Genomic DNA, 27,832 nt, shown 5'->3' on the forward strand with positions numbered 1-27,832 from the left:
TTTTTTTCAAATACATTTTATTTACAACTTGCACAGACATGAATGGTAAGGAAAATTTAAAATATTTCGACACTTGCATCATTTGTTTCAAGCAGTTCAATACTCAACACCGCCAATTTTATATTCTGTATCTTGATGAATTTGTAACCTATGGGTTCGGCAGTTGTGCTTGATACACTCCATAATGTGGCAACTGGCATTTTGATAGCCTAGATCAACACTGTTCAAGTAATGATCTACAGAATAATTTAATCAGAATGGTTAACTTCGGTTCACTCTCCTTTTAAGTAAGTAGTTTCATATCCTATGTTCAGATTGTTCTGCATCTTTTTTTGTCCAAACGAATGAGTTCAAGCACATTGTTTGAAGGGAATATTGTTATTATTCTTCAAGTTGATTATATCCAAATTAGTTAACTGTCTGGAGCTCAGAGCAAAGTGTGACGTTTGCTATTGTAGTTGGCAATGTCAGAGAATATACTCAAATTTTGGACAATTTGGAAAGGTAGATTTTCATTACTGGTGGTTTACAGGGCAACATTACACCATGGTAAACGCCAATATATACCATACCTCTGCATATTTCAAAAGCAGCACAGGAGAGGCCTATGGGGTCAAACATTAAATAACATCTGACTGATTTCTTTAACATGAAGTCTTTTGAATTTCCACCTCCAAGTCTATATTCAACATGCTTAACTCCATCTTCCTTAATCTTCCAGATCCAAGTCATCTAATTCATCGTCCAGCTCATCAAGGTCTTCTCCAGTAAAGAGATTTTCATCTACAGGGACACCATCAATGTGACCATCTGCTAATTCTCCATCCACCATATCAACGCTTTCATTATCAACTCCTCCTGAAGCCTCGTCCAATTTATATTCTGTAATAAATTAAATAATGCACCATAAAATGAGAGAAGCTCCAATGAAAACAAGGATGTAGCACACAATTTCCATATGCAATAAAAAAGGAATTAGAAACTTCGGATCACATCTACAACATTTAAATATGCAACCGTTTAGCAAATTTGCATTAACTAACATATAAAAAAACACAGGAATGGCACGTTGATAAAGTAAAATAAATGGATATTCACCATGAAATTCATTTGCTGTATATTTGCAGTGATGCAAAGTGAGTCAACCCAAGATTGTTCCCTTTTAGAAAAGCCAACCAAAATGGAAAAGGAGGAAGAAAGGCTCTGATTTTATGGACTTCAAAGAGAGGGAGGTAGAAGTTTGACCTAACTGATCAAGTTGTAGAATCAATCTGGGTGGAACCCAGAAACAGCAAAGGCAGAAAACATACATACCACCCCAACCCAAGGCAGCACCGCGGCACAGCAATAGAGTTGCTGCCTTACAAGCAACTGAGACTCAGGTTCGACCCTGACGACTGGTGCTGTCTCTGTATGTTCTCCCTTGGGCTTTCTCCAGGGGCTCCAGTTTAGCCCCATATTCCAAAGACGTGCAGGTTTTTAGGTTAATTGCCTCTAATGTGTAGTGTACAGGTGGTCGTTACTCGGCACAGACTCAGTGGGCCGAAGAGCCTGTTTTCACGCTATATCTCTGAACTAAACTACAGCACTTGTATTGCAGGATTCAATATAAAACCAGTAAACTATTGGTTCATATGAATGGGATATTATAATATTTACAACGCTTTTAAACTACAAATAAACTAAGCAAACTAAGTGATCCAGGAATGGCGTGGAGGATTAAGGCACTTCAGGGAGTGTATAACAAATAGTTTCAAAAATCAGAATGCAGAGAAACCAATAAGGAAACAAAGTTTATTTGAATTGGCATTGTGCAATGAGAAAGGGTTAATTGATTATCCGGTAGCTGAGAAATAGAAGTGAAAGAATTATATTTTTATATAAAAGGATTTTCTTCAGTCTGAAACAAAACTCATCAATCTGATTACAAGAAACTCCAAAGGCATAAGAGCTAGCTGTGATAGATTGGGAAACTACAATAAATAGTAAACATATTTAGCTTACAATATGTTATTTTAAGGCAAACGTGGTTCTGCGAAGGTATTTGCTACAATTTCAGATATTAGAATCGATTGTATGTACTTATGGAAGTTTGCCTTCATGGACACAAACACCTCCCAAAAATAAATGGAGAACGGGTTTATAATGAGCAAAGAGCTCCAAGGATGAGTTTGTAATTGCAATTTATTAGCCAAGTATGTAAACATACATGGAATTTGATTTGTCATACAAAAAAAGCAACAAGATAGTTAGCAAAAAACAATTAGTATTGGCATAATTAATGGGATTCAAACAGGATTAATTGCCAGGGCCCAATGAACTTCACCATAGACTTTTTAAGGTGGTGGCCTTGGGAGTTAAAATAGCATAAGCACTCTTTGCCATCTAACATTATATCGGTTTGCAAATTGAAAGGGATGAAATGTAATCTTATTACTTGATGAAACAGATGGAATAGCAAATTTTGGGCTAGTTAGCTTGACAACAGTAATTTGAAATAGGTTGGAATCAATTAAGGAAGTGGAAACGTCATTCGGAAAATTAAGTCACTACGATTAAGCAGTTATATTCATTCATGAAATGGATATCTTGTTTGACAAATCCAAGGATTGAGTTTGCATCTAGCAGATTAAAGGAGAACAATCAAATGCAGTGTATCTTCACTATCGATAGGTCTTTGAAAATACAACACACAAGATATTGGAACACAATATTGAATGGATTAAGGAATAATTAACACACCAAAACCAAGTGACTAATAGGCTACTTCTGGGTTGCGAGAACATGATTACTGAAGTGGCATTGAGATGAGCAATGAAGGTACAAAGAATAATTAATTCCATTTCTTATTATCTGTTCTCTGGAATAAGATGAGAATTTCAGCCTTCAAGAATCTAAACTAAAGTAGAAAAGTGGATGAAATATTCCACTTAGCATTTGGTGACCAGCATGAAGATACCAAATTTTTAAATCACAAACACCACTGTTAGCGAGCCAAGATCACACCATATAATGGAATAAGAGCTGGTGAAATCTGTGACTGTAAATACTTCATTTGGACGACTGCAGATAGATCACCAGGACCTTGCAAGAAACTTACAATTGAAATCTACTCACCATCTGTATAATTTGACATTTCTTTGGGTATACTTGCAGAATGTGTTTCTCCTTTCCGGTCAAATCCAGTTGAGACTGTAATGCCAGTCTTATCTATCTCTAATGGGACAAATCGTGAAGCATCAATGTCGCTGAACTCTTCTGCTTCTTCAACCTGGAATGAAGAGAATCAGTTAAAAGCCAAATATGACAGGAAAGCATTCAAAGGCATTGTGTAGTGAGTTACCTCTTCGTTTTCTTCTTGTGAATAATGGGTGTCATCTGCTTCCTCATCATCAGCATTGATCAATTCAGGCCGGAATTCAAATACTTCTCGTCCACTCACCTGGTTGTGAAGAATTATTTCAAATCAGTCTTTGAATAAATATTAAATAGCATCAATTCAATATGTGATGGAAACATCAAATTATACATACGCCAAAAGCTTTGCCAGCATCGAAATCTGCTTTCCTCTTTTCTAGATCTTCTAGAGATTTCTCAATTTTCTCAAGTCTTTTCCTTTTTTTCCATTCCAAAAAGGTTTCAAGAGTGATCCTAGTTACGTCTGGTCCTAAGGCAGCTCTCTAAAATTTAAAGACAAAACTTACCTTACTTTATTTTGTTGAAGAGTTTTATTTATGACATCACTTCATATAGGAGCTTCAACTGTAGTTTATCTTAAATTTAAGATCAATTTAAGATGATCTTAAATTGCTACTGTGTAACTACTGAATGATCAATGATTCAAAATATACTAAAACTACAAAGCAGATACTTAGTTGAAGCCATCCATGGAGCAGCAGAGAGGAAATTCACTTTGTATACCACTAGCACATTAGATCTTCTAATATTTAGCGTCACCATGTGGATAGAACATGTATTGCAGACAATGCGATGTTAAGATTTTTTATTTCAAGCCAATTTGTTGGTTGATTGAATGCGAATGTGAACAGCTTTGTTTGTTTTCCTGAACCTTATAATTAGTTCCTTTTTAGTTTAGGTTAAAGATAGAGCGAAAACAGGCTCTTTGGCCCACTGGGTCCGTGCCGACCAGCAATACCCGCACACTAACACTATCCTACACGCACCAGGGACAATTCACAATTTTACCAAGCCAATTAGCCTCAAAACTGTTCATCTTTGGAGTGTGGGGAAAAACTGGAGCATCCAGAGAAAACCACACAAGTCACTGGAAGAACGTACAAACACCAGCACCCATAATAAAGATCAAACCCAGGTCTCCGGTGCTTCTTCTTCTTGCGATAGGCGTGCACAGCCTAAAGTTGTAGGACAACTTGTTCTATTTGATCTTATTTGATTGTGCACGCCAGGTTGATTGCATTCGTCGAAACAGGGCGGACACGGAGGTTGCAATCTCCCACCCCGTCTCTGGTGCTGTAAGGCAACAACTTCATCACTGCACCACCTTCTACAAAAAAATGTTTTAGCCACGGACAACTCAAAGCAGTTAGTAATGGTGAGATTAATTAACATAAAATGCCCTCTCTACCTCTATTTCTATTAAGTCTTCCAATGAAATTTCTTCTTTTACTTCTTTCTTCTGGCTTTTCCTCAAAACAAAGCCCGGCGGCAAGGCATGACGGTACATACAGACGTCTCCTCCTCCTGGACATACCCAAAACCAGCCGTACTTGTTATTCTCTATGGCTTCAAGAAAATGTCTGCAAACCTAATCCGGGAATAAAAAAAACTAATTCAAACATTTCTGGAAAAACCCTAATTCACTGCAGCCCACCATATTAAAATGTAGAAAATCCTACAAAAAAGTTATTATTCCATTATTCCAATTAAATAAAAAGCAATAATCTGTATAATTGAAAGTCTCATCTTGACCACTTCCTGTCTGCGCTATATATTGATTTTAGAAGAAACGCTACCCTGTATCGCTGTGATTTTTGGCCATCTTACTCAGTCCTCCTCCGCTGAGCCAGCCCCGAGGATTTTTCCCATTGATGAAAACTAAAAATGTTATGAGTGTTTAAAAAACCTTGAGATCAGCTGATTGGTCCTCTTGCCTGTCAATCACCGCAATGAAGATAACGCCCCTTCCGGGGGGTGGGGGGCTATCCAACCCTGGATGACTGGACGGGAGTCAGTCACTCTGCAAGATCGCGAGGGAGAGGCCACGACTATCATTCTAAGCTGTGAATCATCTGAACTGTGAGTATGCAATGTACTTGCAATAAATGATTTGTTAGCCCTTAATGACAATGCTATGAGTTGGCTGGCCTGCTGCCCTGCCTGTGCTTGAAAGTGTACTGCTTAATTGGAAATGAAATGAAATGACAATGCCATTGAGTTGTTTGGCCTGCTGCCCTGCCTGTGCTTGAAACTGCAATGCTTTATTAGGTCCGACTATTTGGAAGGAATAGATGCTTTATTAGGTCCGACTGTGTTTGGAAGGAATAAATGTTTTATTAGGTCTGACTATGTTTGGAAGGAATAAATGCTTTATTAGGTCCGACTGTGTTTAGTCCAAAAGTCCCGCTCATTTCGTGACTTCTGCTTAGTGGGCCGGTCCCGCTGATTGCATAATTTCCGGTGACTGCAGAGGTCGCCCTGATTGCGTAATTTCCGGTAATTGCAGAGGTCACGCTTATTGCGGAAGTGCCGCTGACTGCGGAAGCCCCACAGTGGAGAGGCCGCGCTCAGCCGTGTGAGTAGATTCAAGAAGGTTTACTGTCATATATATAGCGTGCGAGTCGGTCTGTGAGTGTGCATGTGAGCGTGTGAGAGTGTATGCGCGTGTGAGTGTATGTGTGTGTGAGTGTATGAGAATCCGTGAGTGTATGTGTGTGAGTGTGCGAGAGCGAGTGTGCACGCGAGTGTGAGTCCAGGTGTGTGTGTGTGAGGTGGAGGGTGTGTGTGCGCGTGAGACTGTGTGAGAGTGTGTGTTGTGTTTGGGGGACCAGCCCTCCCGTGTGAAGCTGGGACCCAACGGGTCCCACTTAGTCTAGTATGAATTAAAATGCAGTTTTTCATTAAATGTGGACCAGCTCTGCATGTTGGAATAAAGTGGCTGCAAATACGGAGAGTCAGAGGAAAAGAAACAGATTCAACATAGGTTATTCATGTTTATTGGAGAAAGTCACCATTATGTTTTGGCAAATAGCTGGTAACTTAGTTACATTCATATTTATACTCTGAACCTAGAGGATTTGCTCCTTATTACAGGTTGACAGCCAGTGACCATCCTTCAACACATTGCAAAAATCAGCAATTAAAGAGCAAACATTTGCAGACCACTGCCTCTTTGCTGTGTCAAAAATAAGCTTATGCCTAAACGCGTATGCTCGTATGCCTATTTTCCGCACAAAATTAACACACTTCATTGTTGAAATTTACTTACTATTGCGGTTTGCTTCTGTTCTGCCTCACCATGTTTTTTATTGATCACTTCCTCCAGTTTTTTAACATCCCAATTTTCCATCGTGTCTAAGGGGAAAAGTATGTTTAGCTGGCCAAGAACAATTAGCATTTAAGTACTTTATCAGCATCAAAAGTGTGAGTAAAGACATAATTGGAATTGTTCAGACCAGGGGTCGGCAACCTTGTTCTACACAGGGGCCGGGACGCATGTCTGTGAGCGGATATCGGGCCACATCTATCACGTGTACACCTGGGTCCCGCCCCCATCCCGTTCCGGATGGCAGGCATCAAATCACGTGTTCACACAAGGTAAAAGAAAAATACTGAGGAAACTCAGCGGGTGAGGCAGCCTCATGCAATCCTTGCATGTCTCACCCGCTGAGTTTCTCCAGCATTTTTGTCTACCTTCGTTTTTTCCAGCATCTGCAGTTCTTTCTTAAACGTGATCATAGAAGGAGCTCGGCTATGCCGGTGGCTTTGCGCAGGATGCGGTACAGCCAGAGCTCGGCCGTGCTCGGGGCAAGCGCTCGGCTCGAGCGCTCGGCGAGCCAGATGATTACGGGGGAACAAAATACGCGTGCGGGCCGAATGATTTCGGGTTACGGGCCTCATTTGGTTGCCGACCCCTAAAAGTAGCCAGACCTTATTTAAAACTTTCCAAGGCACAAAATGTTAAAACAGCATGGCTGTTATATAGGACATTGCTGGGGTCCATGTGTTAACATAGAGCTTCGGTCTGATGCGACAGAAGTTTTCTCTTTCCCCTCAACCACCCGATTTTTGACCGCATAGCTCTCCCCAGCCTGGAGATAGCACTATGATAACAATTTCAATGGCCCCTGATCACCATTGAGCTTGTTCAAACAAATCTCCAGACCTGTGCCGCCAAAGAGAGAAAAACATCAACACAAACTTCCATTACATCCAACAGGTAGCGACGAGAGAGACTGTGGGATCTGCATTGAGGCAATATCCAAACAAGGTGCTGCTAGTCACTAGCAATGGTTTGCTCCCACTGTAGTTAGCAGCTCGCCCCAGCCCAGCACATCTTCAAATCACCTCAGTGGCTCACACCGCAGTGATGTTTCACCAATGCATGCTATGAGAGGCAGAGTTCACCAATGCTTAGTACGTGTGGATATCAGTTTTAAAGCATAGGGATACACAACCGTGAGTGGTCAATCTCGAGGACCAACAGCACTTTATGAATCAGCCATCTACAGTGCAGTACTAGTATGTGCATTTCTCTAAGCCTGGAATGGTGACGCATTTCAAAACAAAGGTGTTTTAGTGAATTGTGTGTGAAATTTATCTGGGGCAGAACCCTAGTTTAAATTTTTAAAAATTGCACAGTGCAAAGCAACGTATAGGATCGGAAAAGATAGTAGACTATAGACCAATATTACATTTGAATATGACCATATTTCCTTAAGAGGTGGTAGAATATTTCAGCTCATCAATTCATGCTGACTCACTGAACACCCCCCCCATTAATTTTCTCTGTAACCTATTCTTCCCTATTCCCTCCACTGGTCCCAGATTCAATCAGTCGCTTGCACACAAAGGGTTGCTGCCAACAGCCAATTTACCATACAAATGTTGCACATTTTTGGATTATGGTCAAAGAAAGAATAGCCAAACCACAGACAGTACCCAGGTCAAGATTGAACCGGGTTGGTAAAGCTGGTGGGCAACAGCTCTACAACCAGTGCCGCTGCCCAATAATTATTTGTTTATCCTTCAATGAACATGGAGGCACATAAAATGTAAGAAATACGCACAATATAGGGAAAGATCTTGTCGGAGACTAAATTCAGCAGATGTTGGAATTTGGATCAAAACAAACTGCTGGAGCAATTAAGTGGGTCAAGCAAATGCTACATGACCAGCTGAGTTCCTCCAACTGTTATGGTTTGCTAACATTTTAGGTTGATGATCTTTCATCAGAACTGTTGAAATTTAAACTTCCCATTGAACTGAAGACTAGAGCCAAGTTACTACTTTTAAAATTCCAAAGAACACAGTTTACAAATTGCCAGATGTATTCACACATGACTGGTCATAATTTGGTGAATTCAGGATTTACTCAAAAGTTGAAACATACAGTGTATTCAGAGCCCTTCACTTTTTCCACATTTTGTATTATTCTAAAATGGATTAAATTCATTTTTTTAATCATCAATCTACACATAATACCCCATAATAAAAAAGTGAAAACAGGTGTTTAGAAATGTTTGCAAAGTAATTAAAAAGAAATAACTGAAATATCACATTTACATAAGTATTCAGACCCTTTACTCAGTACTTTGTTGAGGCATCTTTGGCAGCGACTACAGCCTCAAGTCTTCTTGGGTATGACACTACACGGTTGGCACACCTGTATTTGGGTAATTTCTCCCATTCTTCTCTGCAGATCCTCTCAAGCTCTGTCAGGTTGGATGGGGAGCGTCGATGCACAGCTATTTTCAGGTCCCTCCAGAGATGTTCGATCAGGTTCAAGTCCAGGCTCTGGCTCAAGGTCATTCACAGACTTGTCACGAAGCCACTCCTGCGTTGTCTTGGCTGTGTGCTTAGGGTCGTTGTCCTGTTGGAAGGTGAACCTCCGCCCCAGTCTGAGGTCCAGAACGCTCTGGAGCAGGTTTTCATCAAGGATCTCTCTGTACTTTGCTCCGCTCATCTTTCCCTCAATCCTGACTAGTCCTCCCAGTTCCTGCTGCTGAAAAACATCCCCACAGCATGATGTTGCCACCACCATGCTTCACCATAGGTATGGTATTGGCCAGATGATGAGCGGTGCCTGGTTTCCTCCAGTCGTGACACTTAGCATTCAGGCCAGACTTCAATCTTGGTTTCATCAGACCAGAGAATCTTGTCTCTCATGGTCTGAGAGTCCTTTGGGTGCTTTTTGGCAAACTCCAAGCAGGCTGTCATGTGCCTTTTACTGAGGAGTGACTTCCGTCTGGCGACTCTACCATAAAGGCCTGATTGGTGGACTGCTGCAGATATAGTTGTCCTTCTGGAAGGTTCTCCCATCTCCATAGAGGAACTCTGGAGCTCTGTCAGAGTGACCATCGGGTTCTTGGTCACCTACCTGACCAAGGCCCTTCTTCCCCGATTGCTCAGTTTGGTCTAGCGGCCAGCTCTGAGAGGAGTCCTGGTGGTTCCAAAGTTCTTCCATTTAAAAATGTCAGAGGCCACTGTGCTCTCCGGGACCTGCAATGCTGCAGAAATTGTTTTATACCCTCCCCCAGATCTGTTTCTCGACACAATCTTGTCTCGGAGGTCTACAGACAATTCGTTCGTCTTCATGGCTTGATTTTTGCTCTGACATGCACTGTCAACTGTGGGACCTTATATAGACAGGTGTGTGCTTTTCCAAATCATGTACAATCAATTTAATTTACCACATGGACTCCAATCAAGTTGTAGAAACATCTCAAGAATAATCAATTGGAAACAGGATGAACCTAAGCTCAATTTTGAGTGTCATAGCAAAGGGTCTGAATACTTATGTAAATGTGATATTTCAGTTATTTCTTTTTAATTACTTTGCAAAAATTTCTACATTTTCCGCTTCTTCATTCTGGGGTATTGTTGATAATAATAAAATAATTTAATCCATTTTAAAATAAGGCTGTAACGTAACAAAATGTGGAAAAGGTGAAGTGGTCTGAATACTTTCTGAGTGCACTGTACCTTTGTAATGGTTAAAGTAATTTACAACATGGCAAACAAGCCTCACGTGGAAACAAAAGGAGCAGAAAAAACCTGTCAGGGAGAACTTTACAAGGATTGTTTGAACAGTTATATGTTAATCAATAATATTTGGCCCAGAAATGCATTAGTGAATGTCATGATGAAACACCGGACAAGAAATCAATGGTGTCAAACTTGATAAAGATGAATTAAGATTAAATGAAGAAAACCTCAATAAACTTAAGATTAAAGATGTCAATTTACCTTTCTCAAGCTCATCATCTCTGGCATCTACATACATACTGCGTTTTTCACTTTTTCTTTCAAGGGTCAGGTCATGTGAAAACTTGCATTTGTCACCTTTGGTACACTGACCTTGTTTGTAAAATGCACAGACCACAGATTTGGGATCTGCTCCTAGAAGGAAAAAAAAAATAATATTTGCCATAACCTTTACTCTCACTTGGCTTTTAAAAACTTACTTTGGTGCTGACTTTTTGTGCTCACTGTACAAATGTTGGATGGTATTACAAAAAATGTCACTGGGGGATTTGTGATTGAAAAAAGTTCAAGAAATACAATTACAACCAAAATATGTAATTTGCAGCCCAAAAAGCTGGGAGAAAATGTCAAAAGGAGTGATTGCTACTCTGGCTAAGAGCAGCTCGAAGCAGCAGAGGGAGGGCAGACAAAATACCCATTTGTTTGAAATGCACTTCTCCCCGGTATAAAGCGAGAAACACTATACGGCAGGATTAGCAAAGAAATGTTAAACGCCAGCAACATACGGTTCTGAAGCAAGACCCCTATTTTATACTGTTTCAACAAAAAATCAGTGTCCCCAATACAAATCAGCGATGCAGTTTTAAATTAACCCATGAGCTGTTCCATTGATGTTATTCCCAGGTAATTAAGATGCTGGGGGAAAAACTGCTTTCAGGGTGTCACACAAAGGACTGCAATTGTGATAACTAACCCACCATTCTCTTTCAGCGGTTTATTCTAAACAAATTATTCCATTAAGGTTGAACTCGCATTGAACAATACAGGATTGAAATAATACAGTAATTTAGATTAATCCTTTATTTCTGCAAAAACTGGTTGATGGTAGAAATATGTTAAAAAAGTTTTAAAAATGGACTGCCATTAAAATTGCTTCGTCCTCTCATCATCGTATATCCTGCTTCTGATTCCCTTTACAATAGCCTCTTTTATTTCTACTTCAGCTCAATGCAAGTAGAACTTTCTAATGCTATCATCCACTGCTTCTATCCAGAAACAAAATGCTAGACTTGAACCTCCCAGGAAATGTACAGCACAAAGTCAATATTAGTTGTAAAAATACAATTCTCTTGCACACAATTATGAGAACAATAACATCTATGCTGGTTACATTTAAATTATTGACCATCTTTCTATGAGAGGTAATCTCAAGGATAGATACAAAATCTTTCCAGGACTAGATAGGGTAGATGCAGAGATGATGCTCCCCCGGTGGGGTGTAAAAAGCCTCAAAACATAGGGTCGACCATTAAGGATAGCGGCGGGTGGCTGAAACTCCCTGAACGCAAGACTCAGCGGACCACAGCCTGGAAGGGGGATCCTGCCCCCCTGCTCGTCCCCCGATGACCAGAGACTGGGAGGATGGAGCTGGTGACGATGATGGCGAGGAGAGGCTGATAGGAGAGGAGAGGGAACCAGGGTTTGCCCTACCACACCAGAGGTCAACTGCAGGAGGCTGCCCGGGGAAACAAAGGTGGGTGGGCGAGGAGAGGATATCAGTTCGCTGAGGGAAGGCAACGCCTGGAGCTTTCCTGGAACGAGCACTGCTCATAAAACCTAGTGTGAACTGGCCTTCAAAAACAGTGCCAAAACATGGTGCCTCTTGCACACGGGACCAGTAGACTATTCCTGTACAATTTGCTAATTGGAGATGTACTAGTGTATGGACGGTTAGTAAGAAAATAATTTCACTGTGCGTTTGTACTTCGCACATGTGCCAATAAAAGCACCATTGAGATGAGAAAAAAGGGCAGTGAGTCTATGGAATTCTCTACCCAAGCGCCTATACAGTCTCAGTCATCGAGTGTAGATCAATAGATTTGCGGTTATTAGGGGAATCATGGAATTTGGGATTAGTGCACGAAAGTAACACTAAGTTAAACAGACCCGCTCAGATCTTATGGATTGAGAGCAGACACGAAAATGCTAAATAACCTACTCCTGGTTTGATTTATTGCTAAACTTTTTAACTTTGCCACTATAATTCTCAGCATTACCACAAACATACAGCATAGGTTGGGCTACAGAAGTTAGGGTTGGGGTGCAGCTGGGAATGAGGCAATGGGAGAGGAGTGGGGTGGGGATGGAGTGGCGGTGAGAAGATACTGGATGTCAATGCAGCCAATGTAGTTAATTGCACCAGCTGATTTTAAGTACATCTCTCTCCCTACCAAAGTCTCTGCAGGTCTATGAAGAACTGAAGGATCTGCGAGACTGATATGTTGGACTATTCCTGCTGGCCCAATGTCTTGCGATGCTGTATTGGAGATGCTGCTGTAATAGGAGAAAAAAAAACAATGTGGGAGATAGACAGTGGAAGATCATGTAATAATTGGGAATGAAATAAGGCCAAATCTAAAGTTTAGACTAAAGTGAGAAAGGGAAGTCAGAATCTGATCAACAGATGAGGAAAGACAAAGAAGATATGAAGCACAAGATCTTATTAATTCAAACAGGCAGTGGTCAAGTGTGGAGAGAAGAATTTGGATATTTTCTTTTACATGCTATTTTTGCTCACTGTAGATTTTAAAGGAATGGTCAGGCATATTATATTCTGTATGTTTGGAGATAATATTGATAATTACAGCTTAGAATATTACTGGTCTCTGCTCTTTCTTGTCTATTTCCACAAGTTGCATTGAGGTTGTAAATTGATAAGCCATATCTAGCAGGTAAATGATTTACTATGTCAAGATGTCTGCCACAGTGTATGGTTTGACTATTAGCAGAATCAATATTAAACCATGACTACTTCCCTACATTTTAGTTAAACACTGTCAAATTGAAGGGCATCAAATCATTTTAAGGAAAACAATATTCTAAGAACTGGCAGAGATCATTATCAATACCATATTTTAGGTTAATTTCAAAGATCAGAGTTGACCGTTGTAAAATAAAAAATACCTTTGCTGATCTTCTGAGCAACTACGACTGGTCTAAAAAGTTCATTAAGCTCTTGGAGCTCTTTCCTTTTATCATCCTTCTTAGATTTCTTTTCATCACCAAAAGGTACCTGAAGAGCATAAACACATTGTAAACAAGCAAGCCTGATGCTTTAAATATTCATTGGCACTAAAAATATTTAAAACTTTTTAAATTCTAAGTGAGAGATCAGTAAAGTCAAGTGTTTCTTGATTCAAATTTTTTTTTCATACTTCTTATTTATTAATACAATGTTATTCAAGTTTAATTACTCCAGAGCTTGAGGCATTCCTTGGGGCAACATTAGTAAATACATTTAAAGGGTTTGCCTACGACTTGGCTCATTCTGCTTCACATCATGCATGCTCCAGCCTTTAATTCACTGTACCTGTTTTCCACCTGCTTGCCCATGCTTGACTTGATTTGTGACAGTTTTGATGAATTTTTGCTGCTTTGCTCCTTTTTTGTTCTTCAGACCAAAGGTCTTATCCTAGAACAGCATAAAAAAAAGTAAGTAAACTACACTTAGATAACAACCTATCACTCATTTGCCCACAATGTGTGTCAAACCATGCAATTTAGTCTCTCCCTATTCTTGGTATACTCTATACCATTTATCGATAGTAAGGAAGGCACATGCAATGCTAGCATTTTGAGAGGGGTACAATGCAAAAAAAAACATGGATGTAATGCTGAGGCTTTAAAATGCACTGGTCAGACTGCATTTAGAGTATTGTGAGCAGTTTTGGGCCTCATATCTGAGGAAGGATGTGCTGGCATTGGAGAGGGCACGGAGGTTTCCAAGAATGACCCCAGGAATCCCAGGGGGGTGGGGAAACTTTTTAAAATCTTTCCCCTGCACGGAGAACCCAACCTTTTCTCTGTCGGGTCTCCGTCGTCGTTGGGGCCGAGCACCGTGGAGCGGCCTCCAACCGGAACGACCTGGGGCTCCAGTCGCGGAGCTGCGGACCTACTTACCATCATGGAGCTGGCCGAGTTCGGAGCGGTGGTGGCGCGCTGCTGCGGCCCGACCCAGGAGATTCGGGGGCTCCAGCCGCCGGCCCGGTGGACGGTGACACCGGGAGCCCACGGGTCCCTGCTGGAAGACCGCTTTTCGGGGCTTCCGCAATGGCAACTTCTTTCGCCCGAGTTGCGGGGTTGAGGATGGCCTGGAGCGGGGCCTTACATCGCCCGGCGCAGCTTTAAATGGCCGCGGGACTTGTTAGCGCACGCCGGGGGCTCCAACACCATGACCCGGAGCGCGGCCTTGCATCACCCGGCGCGGCTTTATAATTGCCGCGGGACTTATTTACCATCGCCCGCCGGGGGCTTTGACTCTGACATCGGGAGGAGAACGAAGAGTGCAGGGGAGAGATAAGACTTTGCCTTCCATCACAGTGAGGAGGAGATTCACTGTGATGGATGTTCGTGTACATTGTGTTGTGTCTTGGTTCTTCTTCTTGTTTGTATGACTGCAGAAACCAAATTTCGTTTGAACCTCTGGGTTCAAATGACAACAAATAAATTGTATTGTATTGAATGATTGGGTTAACATATAATGAGCATTTGAAGGTACAGGACCTGTACTCAGTTTAGAAGGATGAGGGAGGACCTCTTTGAAACTTACCAAATAGTGACAGGCCTGGATAGAGTGAATGTGGAGAAGATGTTTGCACTAGTGGGAGAGTCTAGGACCAGAATAATAGGAGATACCTTTGGAAAGGAGATGAAGGAACTTCTTTAGTCAGAGGGTGGTGAAACTGGAATTCATTGCCATAAATGGCTGTGGAGGTCAAGTCAATGGATATTTTTAAGGAGGAGATTGACATTTTCTTGATTAGTAATGGCATCAGGGGTTATGGGGAGAAGGCAGGTGAATGGGGTTGACGAAAAGGTGAATCAGCTGTGACTGAATGGCGGAGAAGACTTGATGGGCCAAATGGCCAGTTCTGCTCCGAGAACTTATGGTTTGCTGAGGTGATGACAATGGATCCAGCATTAACCTTGCTGTTACTGGTTCTCCAATACAAATGCAAAGAGTTATGGTAGCACAGCTTTGCAATAGCAAATTAAGAGTCAGAGTCATACAACACGGAAAAAGTCACTTTGGCAAAACTTGCCCATGCTGATCAAGATGCTCTATCTACCCTAGTGCCTCCTGCCTACTTTGGACCATATTCCTCCAAATCTTTCCTATCCATGTATCTGTCCAAATGTCTTTTAAATGTTATTATTGTACTCAGCTCAACTATCTCCTCGGGCAGCTCATTACATATACCTACCACCCTCTGAGAAAGTTGCCTGATGTTCCTGTTGATTCCCCTTATCCAGGGTAAAAGACTGCATTCATCCTATCTATCCTCCTTATAATTCCATACAACCCCTCCAACAAGATCACCCCTCAGCCTCCAAGGGATAGAGTCCTAGCCTGCCCAATCACTCCTGAGAGCTCAGGCCCCCACGCAAATCTTCTCTGCATCCAAACTCAGACATGGTCAAAACTGCACACAAACGTCCAGGTGGGATCTCATCAAGATGCTAATATACAGCATCCTTGCTCAAATATTCATTTCCTCTTGCAAAGGCAGTATACAACAGTTTGCCTTCCCAGCTATTTGCAGGACCAGGACCCTCGCTTTCAACAAGTGGTGTGCAAGGAAGCTCAAGGCACACTGTATCTATGCCTTTATGTTAATTCAGATAATAATCTGAACTTGTATTTTAGAACCAAAATGAATCACTGTATCCAGGTCATGCTGAATGTGCGATACATTTGTGCACACTCAACTTCACTATAATCTTTGCATCATCATCACAGCCCTCATTTTCGGTCACAATATAGGTCTCATCTGCAAACTTGAAAATGTCTGTGTGAATAGATGGAATTCAGGCATCAATCCCTACAGCATTCAACTAGTTACTGCCTACTAATGAGAAAAATAACTGTCTATTCCTGCAGTTTCCTGTTTGTCAACTAATTCATAATCCGCCAGCAGAATACCCTCAATGTGCTTTAATTTTGTATACGTCAATGACTTTATCAAAAGCCGTGTGAAATTTTCTGTTATTACATGAACACTAATTGTTTTGAAACTGTTTAGAATTTCTACCGCGTATTCATGCCAGTGGTAGATGTGCAACTCTTATTTGTTGATAATGTTCCAATATGCACAAACACATAGCAAGATTCATAAAAGTCAATTTTTTTAGAAAACAGCAAGGGGTTTGAAGAGCTAATTTCTGAACTTGTTCTTATTGTTTTCATGCCAATCCACGGAACAATCAGCAAATTTTCACAAACATGTGCTTCAGGTTCCATAGAGGTACAAGCGTTTATACAGTCCTAACTTCAGGGGTCTGTATCAATACTGAATCAAATTAGCTTAGCTTTTGCAAAACTGGTAGCTCCACTAAAAATGTGCCAAGTATCACAACTTATCATCATGGTTAAGACAAGGAACATAAATGTTAACTGGCCCTTTGCCTTCTGTCCTGATGCAGGGTCTTCACCCAAAATGTTGACTATCCCTTTGCTTCTACAGTGCTGCTTGGCCAATTTAGCTCCACCAGCAGTTTGACTAAATTCAGCACAAACATCAAAAGCAAATATTCATGGATGAACACCACAGTAATGAATCAACATAAACGGACATCATAAGGTCACAATTGTAGTATTTAGACAAAAACAAAAAGTCATCCAGTTATGATAAAAGGTCATCCACCCGAAATAATGTCTACATTATACTGCCAAGTTCACAGGCATGAAAACTCGCTGACAATTTCACAGGCGAATCAGACTGTCGCTGCACAGCACATGGAGTCTAGCAGTGCAGTACAAATTTGATAGAATTCCCTACTGATTATGTGACAAAATCTGTTCACGGATCCTGAGCAAGTTAGATATGGCATGTGGTCCAGAAGCTCATGTATTTTTGTGAAAGTCAAGGACAAGTTACGTTTTTATTTGTTGAAACTATCTTGCATTAGGTTGATTAAAAAAATATTTAAAATTTAAAAAAGTTTATTTTTCGAATGACCCAGAATATAACTTTAACTGATAGCAAAAGTGCCGTCCTGACTTTGCCGTCTACTAAAACTTGTTTTATAGGCGATATTTGTTTTTATGCACTCAATTACCCCACAGTGCCCCAACACTAGACAATAGGTGCAGGAGTAGGCCATTCGTCCCTTCGAGCCAGCACCACCATTCAATGTGATCATGGCTGGTCATCCCCAATCAGTACCCCGTTCCTGCCTTCTCCCCATATCCCCCGACTCTGCTAATTTAAGAGCCCTATCTAGCTCTCTCTTGAAAGTATCCAGAGAACCGGTCTCCACCGTCCTCCGAGGCAGAAAATTCCAGACTCACCACTCTCTGTGACAAAAAGTGTTTCCTCGTCGCCGTTCTAAATGGCTTATCCCTTATTCTTAAACTGTGGCCCCTGGTTCTGGACTCCCCCAACATCGGGAACATGTTTCCTGCCTCTAGCGTGACCAAACCCTTAATAATCTTATATGTTTCAATAAGATCCCTTCTCATCCTTCTAAACTCCAGAGTATACAAGCCCAACCGCTCCATTCCCTCAACATATGACAGTCCCACCATCTGGGGAATTAACCATTAAACCTATGCTGCACTCCGTCAATAGCAAGAATGTCCTTCCTCAAATTAGGAGACCAAAACTGCACACAATACTCCAAGTGTGGTATCACTAGGGCCCTATACAACTGCAGAAGGACCTCTTTGCTCCTATACTCAACTCCTCTTGTTATTAAGGCCAACATGCCATTCGCTTTCTTCACTGCCTGCTGCACCTGCATGCTTACTTTCATTGACTGATTAACAAGGACCCCCCAGATCCCGTTGTCCTTCCCCTTTTCCCAACTTGACACCACTTAGATAATAATCTGCCTTCCTGTTTTTGCTACCCAAGTGGATAACCTCACATTTATCCACATAAAACTGCATCTGCCCACTCACCCAAATTCTCTCTATAATAAAGAAAAATCCCCAAACACCTGTCCTACAGATCAGAAACACTCTTCAGGAGTCAGGTGTGGATTTGTCACTGACCACTGAAGACTGAATGAACATAAATACAGAGGCTACACTGCAAGATGCGAACCACTGGTTAGCTGCAAAAATAGGATGGCCAAGTTACAGTACATAAAAGAGCAACGACAGTTCTGGAAAAAAAGGTCTTGTGGACAGATGAGACAAAGATTAACTTATATTTTGTGATGGCAAGAGCAAAGTATGGAGGAGAGAAGGAACTGCCCAAGACCCAAAACATACCACCTCATCTGTGAAACACGGTGGTGGGGGTGTTATAGCCTGGGCATTGATGGCCGTTGAAGGTACTGGCTCACTTATCTTCATTGACGATACAACTGCTGATGGTAGTCGCATAATGAATTCTGAAGTGCATAGAAACATCCTATCTGCTCAAGTTCAAACAAATGCCTCAAAACTCATTGGCCGGCGGTTCATTCCACAGCAAGACAATGATCCCAAGCATACTGCTAAAGCAACAAAGGAGTTTTTCAAAACTAAAAAACGGTCAATTGTTGAGTGGCCAAGTCAATCACCCGATCTGAACCCAATTGAAAATGCTTTTAATAATAATAATAATAAGAATATATTTTATTGTCATTGCACATAAGTGCAACGAGATTTGGGTTTGCATCTTCCATCCGATGTCATACTTAAATAACTAATAAAATTTAGATTTAGATATAGATACCCCGAGAAACATGGTTTGTAAAAATAACATTACAACAGTAAAACAGTTTATATGCTGAAGAGAAAACTGTAGGGGACTAGCCCCCAAAACAAGCATAAGCTAAAGATGGCTGCATAACAGGCCTGGCAGAGCATCACCAATGAAGACACCCAGCAACTGGTGATGTCCATGAATCACAGACTTCAAGCAGCCATTGCATACAAAGGATATGCAATAAAATATTAAACATGACTACTTTCATTTACATGACTTTGCTGTGTCCCAAACATTATGGTGCCCTGATATGGGGGGGGACTATGTATAAACACAGCTGTAATTTCTACACGGTGAAACCAAAATGTATAAAAATGGCCTTTATTAAAATCTGACAGTGCAAATTAACCACATGTGATTTTTTTCTATTACAAAATCTCAAATTGTGGAGTACAGAGACCAAACATTATGGAGGGCACTGTATACCAACTTCTTAGAAGATGGAATGTGTAACTGAGATTCTATTTTAAGAGCCATGAACTTATAATCCATTTTAATATACATAGCTGAATAAAAAAATATTAAGAGGTAGGCTGCAAATTGAATATGTCACAAATAACAGAATATGTCACGCAAAAACAAAATTTCAAACATCAAGCATATCTGTAACAAAGAAAATACTCGGCGAAATACAAATCAAAATGAATGGAGACGACTGCAATGGATCTTTGTGGCTATAAAACGGTGCTAAAATGGCACCTCTTGCAAATGAACTCAGTAGGCTGCTATGAACATTCAGTACTGACCGAGGTCGATTGTGCTTATGTAGTCTTGCAGAGCTGAATGCAAAAAAAAATTCACTGTACTTGCTATACGTGACAATAAAGAAACAATCTAACCATCCCCAAAAACCTTGAACATAAGAATCTAAGATGCACTCAACAATCTCCTTTAGAAGAAATAGCAAGCTAAGGAAGGCCCTCTCAGCTTTCTCACGTGTATTTCAAAGATCCTACAGCACTATTCTGAAAATCAAAAAACATCCTTGTCAATGACCAAAATAAAAAAAAAACCTGTATCTGGTCATTATCATGTCAAGAGCTTTGTGTGTGCAAATTGGCTGCATCAATCCATAATAATTGCCACGAAAAGCACCGTGTTATTTTTTTCACTTTCTGAAGGCTCCAATAAACAACTATCAATGAACATTCTTCTCTCACCGATCTTCTTGATCAGTACACCTAACCATCTTGTCGCTCTATGTAACATGCACATCAATGCCACTCGGCATCCACTAATTAGACTCAGGCATGAGACAGGAAAAAAGAGGAAGTGAGATGGGGGTCCAGGGGGCATTGCCCCCAGGTAGGATTCCAAGGGGCAATGCCCCTGGCGGGGTTAAATAATAATAATTGTACAGGTGCACAACCTTTTATCCGAAAGCCTTGGGACCAGACACTTCTCGGATTTCGGGATTTTTCTGTTTACGAACGGAAGGTTTTTAGCGTAGATTTTAACATGTGGCTCAGTGGTAGAGTGCTCGGCTGGTGGCCGCAAGGTCGCGAGTTTGCGCCTCGATCCCGGCAGTTACCCGGTCAGGGCCGGCCTTTAGCCGATAGGACCTATTTCTCCCAATTGGGCCCCGTGCTAGAGTAATCAAATCAATTGGAGCAAAGATCTTATAGCGCGCACTCCTGCGAAATACAATGAACTGACGCGTAGTCCGCACCGGAGCGTAACCTCCGTCATTTCAGTAACCCCGACCCGACTTCAGTTATGCCTCTCGCAGCGTTGCGGGGGAACAGTTTAGGTGTTGTTAAATGTTTTTTATCACTTCCTTTTTAAACGGCACATGCCTTCTACTTTTTAAACGGCACATACTGCAGATGCTGATTAAACCGAAGACAGACACAAAAGGCTGGAGTAAATCAGCGGATCAGGCTGCATCTCTGATGAGGAATACGTGATAATAGGAGGTCGACTTTTTCAATAGCTGCCATGAGGGGAGAAGCGCCGGCACCAAGAGCGAGCGAAAGTGTGGACAGACGGACGAAAGCAACGTTCATAGAGCGGCGTTGGTAGACATTTCGGGTCGAGACCCTTCTTCAGACTGATAGTCAAGGGAAAGGGAAAGTACCGTCCATAGCTCTTGCTCCTCTTTCCCCTGAGTCAGTCAGAAGAGGGGTCTCGACCCGAAATGTCACCTACAAAGATCTTTGGTCACCTATTCCGACCTATGATCATTGCTTTTGTCCGTTCTGTCCTCGCGTTCGCTCGCTCTTAGTGCCGGCGTTTCTCCCCTCAGACGCCGCCAAACAAACACACACACACAGCATGTCCGGCAGATCGCTGTGGGCCGAGAGAGAGTAGAGAGGTAGAGGGGGAAGAAAGGGGTAGATGGGGAGAGGGGTGTGAGGGGGAATGCAGAAGGGGGAGGTGCCCTCACGGTCGGTAGGGGGCGCTGCACTGGCAGCGCCTGTCGGCAGCGTGTCCGTCTTTTTTCAACTTTTTAATTTTTTTTAGTATGTTTAAAAGTGTGTTTTTAATGTTTCCTTGTGTGTTATGTGTGGGGGGTGAGGGGGAAACCGTTTCGGCCGCCTCTTCCATGGAGAGGCGACTTTTTCAGGCCGCCTCCCCCATGGCCTAACAGCATGGATCGGCGCCGACTTTCCCGGAGACGCGCCCGGAGCTTCAGCGGCGGGCACAGCGTGGACTCTCGGCGCGGAGCGGGTGAGACCTCGCTGGAGGGGAGCGCTCCGTTACGCTGGCCCGCGGCAGCCGGCAGCCTGAAGCAGCGGTCTGCAGAACTCCAGCTGGTGCGGCGTCTACAGCCCAGGATCTCACGTTGGGGACCCGGGGGGAAGAAGCTTCCACCGCCGGCCCGCGGCCATCTTCTACCGCGGGCGTGGTATGGACTTAACATCACCCCAGGAGGGGAGCTTCGACCGCCGGCCCTGCAGACTGTGGTGCTTCCGGCTGCGGCACGGCAGGTACTTTAAAACTTTGACCGCCGGCCTGCGGCCTACACCAGCCTGAAGCCGCGGTCTCTGGTTGGGAAGAGCCGATCCTGGACTCACCTTGACTTTGTCCCTTACCATCTGGACGCCCGCAGAAACGGCTGTGGAGGGTGGAGGTCCCGACCACGGGGGAAAATGGAGGAGGACTGGCCAAGCTATGTGTCTTCCACCACAGTGATGAATGCTGTGGTGGATGTTTGTGTAAAATTTTAATGTGGTTGTGTTCTTTATTATTGTACCGCTGCTGGCAACCCAAATACCACCGACCTTGGTTGTGTGGCAATAAAATTATTTCTATTCTATTTCTCTATTCTATTTGGTTCAGTGAGCGTCCACCGAGGGTCACCCGGAGAGGTGACCGCGGAACCTCTCCGGGCGACCCTCGGTGGACGCTCACTGTACTAGGTCTAGGGATTCCTACTCTCCCGGGCAATATACCCTCCCTTTTTTCCAGGACCGAAAATGTCCGATTTTCGGAGCTTTTCGGTTTCCGGAATTTCGGATAAAAGGTTGTGCACCTGTACCTTGAAATGACACAGTTTTCTTGCCTATTTACCCTTAATTTCTCGCAGGGTCTTCCCCACTCACACACAGGGAACCCCTCACTGCTCACTCACAGGGACAACCACCCTTACCTTTGATCACACTCACAAGCACCTCCTCACTGCTCACACTCACAGGAAACCCCTCACCTTTGCTCACTCACAGGGATCCCCCTCACTACTCTCACTCACAGGGACGTCCTCACCTTTACTCACACTCAGAGATTCCCCCCTCTGCTCACCAGGGGTCACACACACTCTCTCTACTTGCTTTAAAACATTTATTCATACCGACAAGGTCCCGGCCCTGCAGCCGCGCCCCAGCCTTTCCCAACCCAGTGCCCACTCTCCCTCTGCCCTCCCCCGGCGCCTCGCTCCACCAGGCTAACTTGTCTGGCGCCCCCTGGATGTCTCCCTCCTCCAATCACCGCGCTTTCCTCAGTCTCGCCCCCTACTTTCGCCCCAGACCGACGCCTCTCTCCTTCAATCACCGTGCTGAATCATCATGTCCAACCCCGCCCCTAATGCCCGCTGACCGACGTCCCTCTCGTCCAATCGGCGCCCTCGATCATCAGTCTCGCGGAGAGCAAAGATACTAGAGGAGCAAGATAGACCACTCGACGAAAAAGCCGTAGTACGGTCATGGGCTCATGGGTAATTTTTTTCACGCCATTTTGGGAATCAAATATATGAGGGTTTTTTTTTTTAATGGGCTTCTGTCATGGCGTCCACATCTGCCAGCATAGCGAGCCGTTCTGCTATCATGCTCGAATCGCCAATGTAACCGATTCGAGCACTTTATAGCAGTCTTTCTTCAAGTTCCCCACTAAAAACGAGGGTAAGAAAAAATATATAACTTTCTGTCTTGAGGCCTGCTCGATGTCTTCCTATAGCTCAGATCGCGGAACAGGGGGTAGCCAGAAGAATTGCTCTGATCGCTGGCCTGCGGACTATAACACCCTGAAGCCGCGGTGGCAGAGCTTCTAGTCGCGGGTGCAGCATGCGCTTTCCCTCGCGGAGTCTGTGATTCCTCGCCGGAGAAAGGCTCTGACCGCCGGCCCACGGCCTATAACAGCATGAAGCCCGGTCTCCGGTAGGAGGCGGCCGATACGGGACCTCTAAGCCGCGGAGATCCCGAATCGGCTTGTGTTTAAGCCGGTTTGAAATAGTGTTTTAAATACAGGATAAATTGTGTTAAATATATACAATGTACACGGATCAGTGGTTTAAAATAAACGATAAATGGTGTTAAATATACACAATGTACACGGATCAATGGTGTTTAAAATACATGATAAATGGAGTTATAGGGAACAACAACATGCCACGAGGAGCACACATTAAAGCCTTAATTTCCTTCCCAATGTATGATGACTGTAACATATATAATTCTATTCTTATGATCCCGACAATGTATTATATTATATAAGATGTGGTACACAAGCAAGTTATTAGAAAGTCTTCTTTTATAAATCTAGACTTAACACAATAATAAAGGTAGACAAAAATGCTGGAGAATTTCTCCAGCATTTTTGTCTACCTTCGATTTCTCAGCATCTGCAGTTCCTTCTTAAACAATAATAAAGGTATCAATTTTTACACTGTTGTACATTTTTGGTTTTGTTCTTGTTGTAAGGCATGCATGGTATTGTAAGCTCTTCTAATTTAAGATAAACCAAGTCAAGAGAGTTTATTGACATGTGTCCCAGATAGGACAATGACATTCTTGCTTTGCTTCAGCACAATAGAATATAGTAGGCATGAATACAGAACTTATTCAGTAGGCATAAATTGACCTATTAGAGGAAAAATGCATCTTCAATATACATGTCTCTCCCCACCCCTGAAAACAATTGCATTTAAGTGACATATCATCCATTCTGCAGTTATGTAGTTATAATCAGATTTGTTCTTATAAGTTAATGACACAAAGCTGGGTGGCATTGTGAACTGTGATGCTATGAGAATGCAGGGTGACTTGGACAGGTTGGGCGAGTGGGCAGATGCAGTTTAATGTGGATAAATATGAGGTTGCAAAAACAGGAAGGCAGATTATTATCTAAATTGTGTCAAGTTGGGGAAAAGGGGAAGTACAACAGGATCTGGGGGTCCTTGACCATCAGTCAATGAAAATAAGCATGCAGGTACAGCAGGCAGTGAAGAAAGCGAATGGCATGTTGGCCTTCATAACAAGATGAGTTGAGTATAGGAGCAATGAGGTGCTTCTGCAGTTGTACAGGGCCCTAGTGCGACCACATCTGGAGTATTGTGTGCAGTTTTGGACTCCTAATTTGAGGGAGGACATTCTTGCTACTGAGTGCAACGTAGGTTTACAAGGTTATTTCCTGCGATGGCGGGACTGTCATATGCTGAGAGAATGGAGCGGCTGGGCTTGTATACTCTGGAATTTAGAAGGATGAAAGGGTATCTTATTGAAACATATAAGATTATAAAGGGTTTGGACACGTTATAGGCAGGAAACATGTTCCCGAAGTTGGGGGAGTCCAGAACCAGGGGCCACAGTTTAAGGATAAGAGGTAAGCCATTTACAAGAGATGAGGAAACACTTTTTCACCCCGAGTTGTGAGTTTGTGGAATTCTGCCTCGGAGGGCGGTGGAGGCCGGTCTCTGGATACTTTCAAGAGAGAGCTAGATAGGGCTCTTAAAGAATATGGAGTCAGGGGTATGGGGAGAAGGCAGGAACGGGGTACTGATTGGGGATGATAAGCCATGATCACATTGAATGGCGGTGCTGGTTTGAAGGGCCGAAAGGCCTACTTCTGCACCTATTGTCTATTGACTATTTGGATACCTTGGGTATGGCAAGCAAAGAATTTCAATGCGACTTGTCACATGTGCAAAGTATTAATTCATTCCCAATTCACACCTCAGTCTGCTGGTGCTCCGATGTCAAGGACAAAATGATAAATCATTCATTTTCTTTTCTAAATTATATAATTATTTCCAAATCTAGATCAGTGGATCAAAAGGGTGGAAATTGCTAGGTTGTCAAGTGAACACTCTTTCAACTACAATGACGAAACAAGTTCCTCCTTCATCTCTAGAAAGGAGGCAGAAGGAAACGTATTGAACTTAAGCTGGGGGACAGATGATAGACACAAAATGCTGGAGTAACTCAGCAGGACAGGCAGCATCTCTGGAGAGATGGGTGACGTTTTGGGTCGAGACCCTTCTTCAGACTGAAAGTCCGAAACCGGCAGCTGCAGTTCCTTCCTACACATTAATTTGACACTTATCCGCGCTCATTGGAGAGATGGGAGAATGGCAAATGATGTTCAAACCAGAAAAATGTAATGTTGTGCGTTTTACTAGGAAATCTAAACCAATCCATCATTCCTATACGTTTAAGAAGGAACTGCAGATGCTAGAAAATCGAAGGTAGACTAAAATGCTGGAGAAACTCAGCGGATGAGGCAGCATCTATGGAGCGAAGGAAATAGGCAACGTTTCAGGCCGAAACCCTTCTTCAGACCAAGAAATAGGCAACGTTTCGGGCCGAAACGCTTCTTCACATTTAACAACTACAAGTGGTAGAGCTCAGTCTCCAGCATGATAAAGTACCTTAAATTTCATCCACCTACTACTCGTCGCAAGTTCATCAGACTGACAACATTCCACAAGATCAAGAATACCACTATTGAGCGCAGGTATATGGGACTAGGGGAGAATACGTGTTCGGCACGGACTAGAAGGGTCGAGATGGCCTGTTTCCGTGCTGTAATTGTTATATGGATTTAAAGATGGAGGACCACATCCAGTTAATCCAAGCACCCATAGGCCGGTCAACCAGAAGCTACCAACCTGGAAATTATTTCATTCCGCATGGCACTTTCTAGCTCGTTTTCCTTCAAAACAAGGGATTGGAATACCCTACCAGCCAGTATCAGAGATCTCCAAAACATCAACACATACAAAGATGCACTCCAAAAGCATCTCCATCTCGACTATAGATAAAAAAGCTGGAGAAACTCAGCGGGTGAGGCAGCATCTATTGATCTCCGACTGCCGGCCCTGCGGTCTGCGGTGCTTCTGGCTGCGGCGCGGCGGGAACTTTAAATCTTCGACCGTCGGCCTACACCAACCTGAAGCCGCGGTCTCCGGTGGGGAGGCGCCGATTCAGGAGTTACCTGGACTTTTACCTGTCTGCACATCTGGACGCCCGCAGTGGCGGCTGCGGAGGGTTGAGGTCCCGACCACGGGGGGAAATGGAGGAGGACTGGCCAATTTTTGTGCCTTCCACCACAGTGATGAATGCTGTGGTGGATGTTTGTGTTAGATTTTTTTATTGTGTTTTTGTGTGTTCTTTTTTCATAGTACCGCTGCTGGCAAATTCATTTCACTTGCACTTTAAAGGAAAAGGTGATGTTTCGGATCGAAACCCTTCTTCAGACTAGCACGTCCACCTGAGTGATGCTCTACCTAGAGCTTTTCAGCGTATTACATCCAGAAGTTGGGAACAGGTCAGCAAGGAGGGGGGTGTAAATCAATGCACGCCAAATCGGAAGAGCCAAATTAGAAATCAGATCAGGATGGGCATTGGCACTTTGCACAGTATCTGCCCGAGTTACTGCAAGGCCGGGTAGAGGGAGGAGGGTGGCGCGTAAGGGAAGGGTGCGTGGACGGAAGAGGACACGGTGAGTAGAGGTGGGGGGGCCCCTACCCTACCGCATGGCCTATGGCCGGTGCGGCGCTGCCTTCCATCGCCGAGCCGGGGATACTCAGAGCAGCAAGAGGCGGCCATGCGCGGCTTCATCCCCGGCCCGCCATGCCTGACCCAGACCCGGGGCCTACACTCTACGTGTGCCGGCTGCTCGCTCACCTCGATAACCTTCTCCTTCTTCTTCTGCTCGTTCTTCTTGCTGGGCTGGCTGGACGTTTTCTTGGGGGGCATGTCACTGTGTCTGCCGCCGCCGCTGCCGCCGCTTCCTTCCCTCTCTCCTCCTGCTCCTCCTCCGCCGCCGCCGCCGCCGCCGCCGTCAAACCTCGATGCCGCGCTCAGGCGCCAGGCCGCCGCCGCGCCGTCCGCTGGGTAATGCCGGCTCGAGCTCAGCGGACGCCCTGGCAACCACAATGGGGTGGGGGTGGGGGTGGGGGGGAGGCCCGGCGCACGCACGCACGCACGCACGCGCACGCTGTGACCGGCCGTCAA

The 27,832-nt window shown here is 43.4% G+C and overlaps 1 protein-coding gene across 1 annotated transcript; it reads right to left on the reverse strand.

Annotated features, from left to right (window-relative positions):
• On the reverse strand, positions 1-27,832 carry zc3h15 (zinc finger CCCH-type containing 15). The gene is made up of 10 exons (XM_033023804.1): positions 27,503-27,832; positions 13,775-13,876; positions 13,369-13,477; positions 10,447-10,599; positions 6,467-6,552; positions 4,607-4,786; positions 3,534-3,680; positions 3,344-3,442; positions 3,118-3,271; positions 1-882 (listed from the first exon to the last, which is right to left on the reverse strand). Exons 1-10 carry the CDS (start codon positions 27,572-27,574, stop codon positions 710-712), a joined length of 1,275 nt encoding a protein of 424 aa, XP_032879695.1. The 5' UTR covers positions 27,575-27,832; the 3' UTR covers positions 1-709.

Source organism: Amblyraja radiata, chromosome 7, assembly GCF_010909765.2.
Source record: "Amblyraja radiata isolate CabotCenter1 chromosome 7, sAmbRad1.1.pri, whole genome shotgun sequence".
Taxonomy (NCBI): domain Eukaryota; kingdom Metazoa; phylum Chordata; class Chondrichthyes; order Rajiformes; family Rajidae; genus Amblyraja; species Amblyraja radiata.

Excerpts from the sequence above, each read along its gene's own strand:
- zc3h15 (XM_033023804.1), bottom strand. The coding sequence starts at position 27,574 with ATGCCCCCCAAGAAAACGTCCAGCCAGCCCAGCAAGAAGAACGAGCAG. Across the intron at positions 3,681-4,606 it reads AAGACTTAATAGAAATAGAG|AGAGCTGCCTTAGGACCAGA; the intron begins GTAGAGAGGGCA and ends TTTAAATTTTAG. Across the intron at positions 3,443-3,533 it reads ATGCTGGCAAAGCTTTTGGC|GTGAGTGGACGAGAAGTATT; the intron begins GTATGTATAATT and ends CTTCACAACCAG.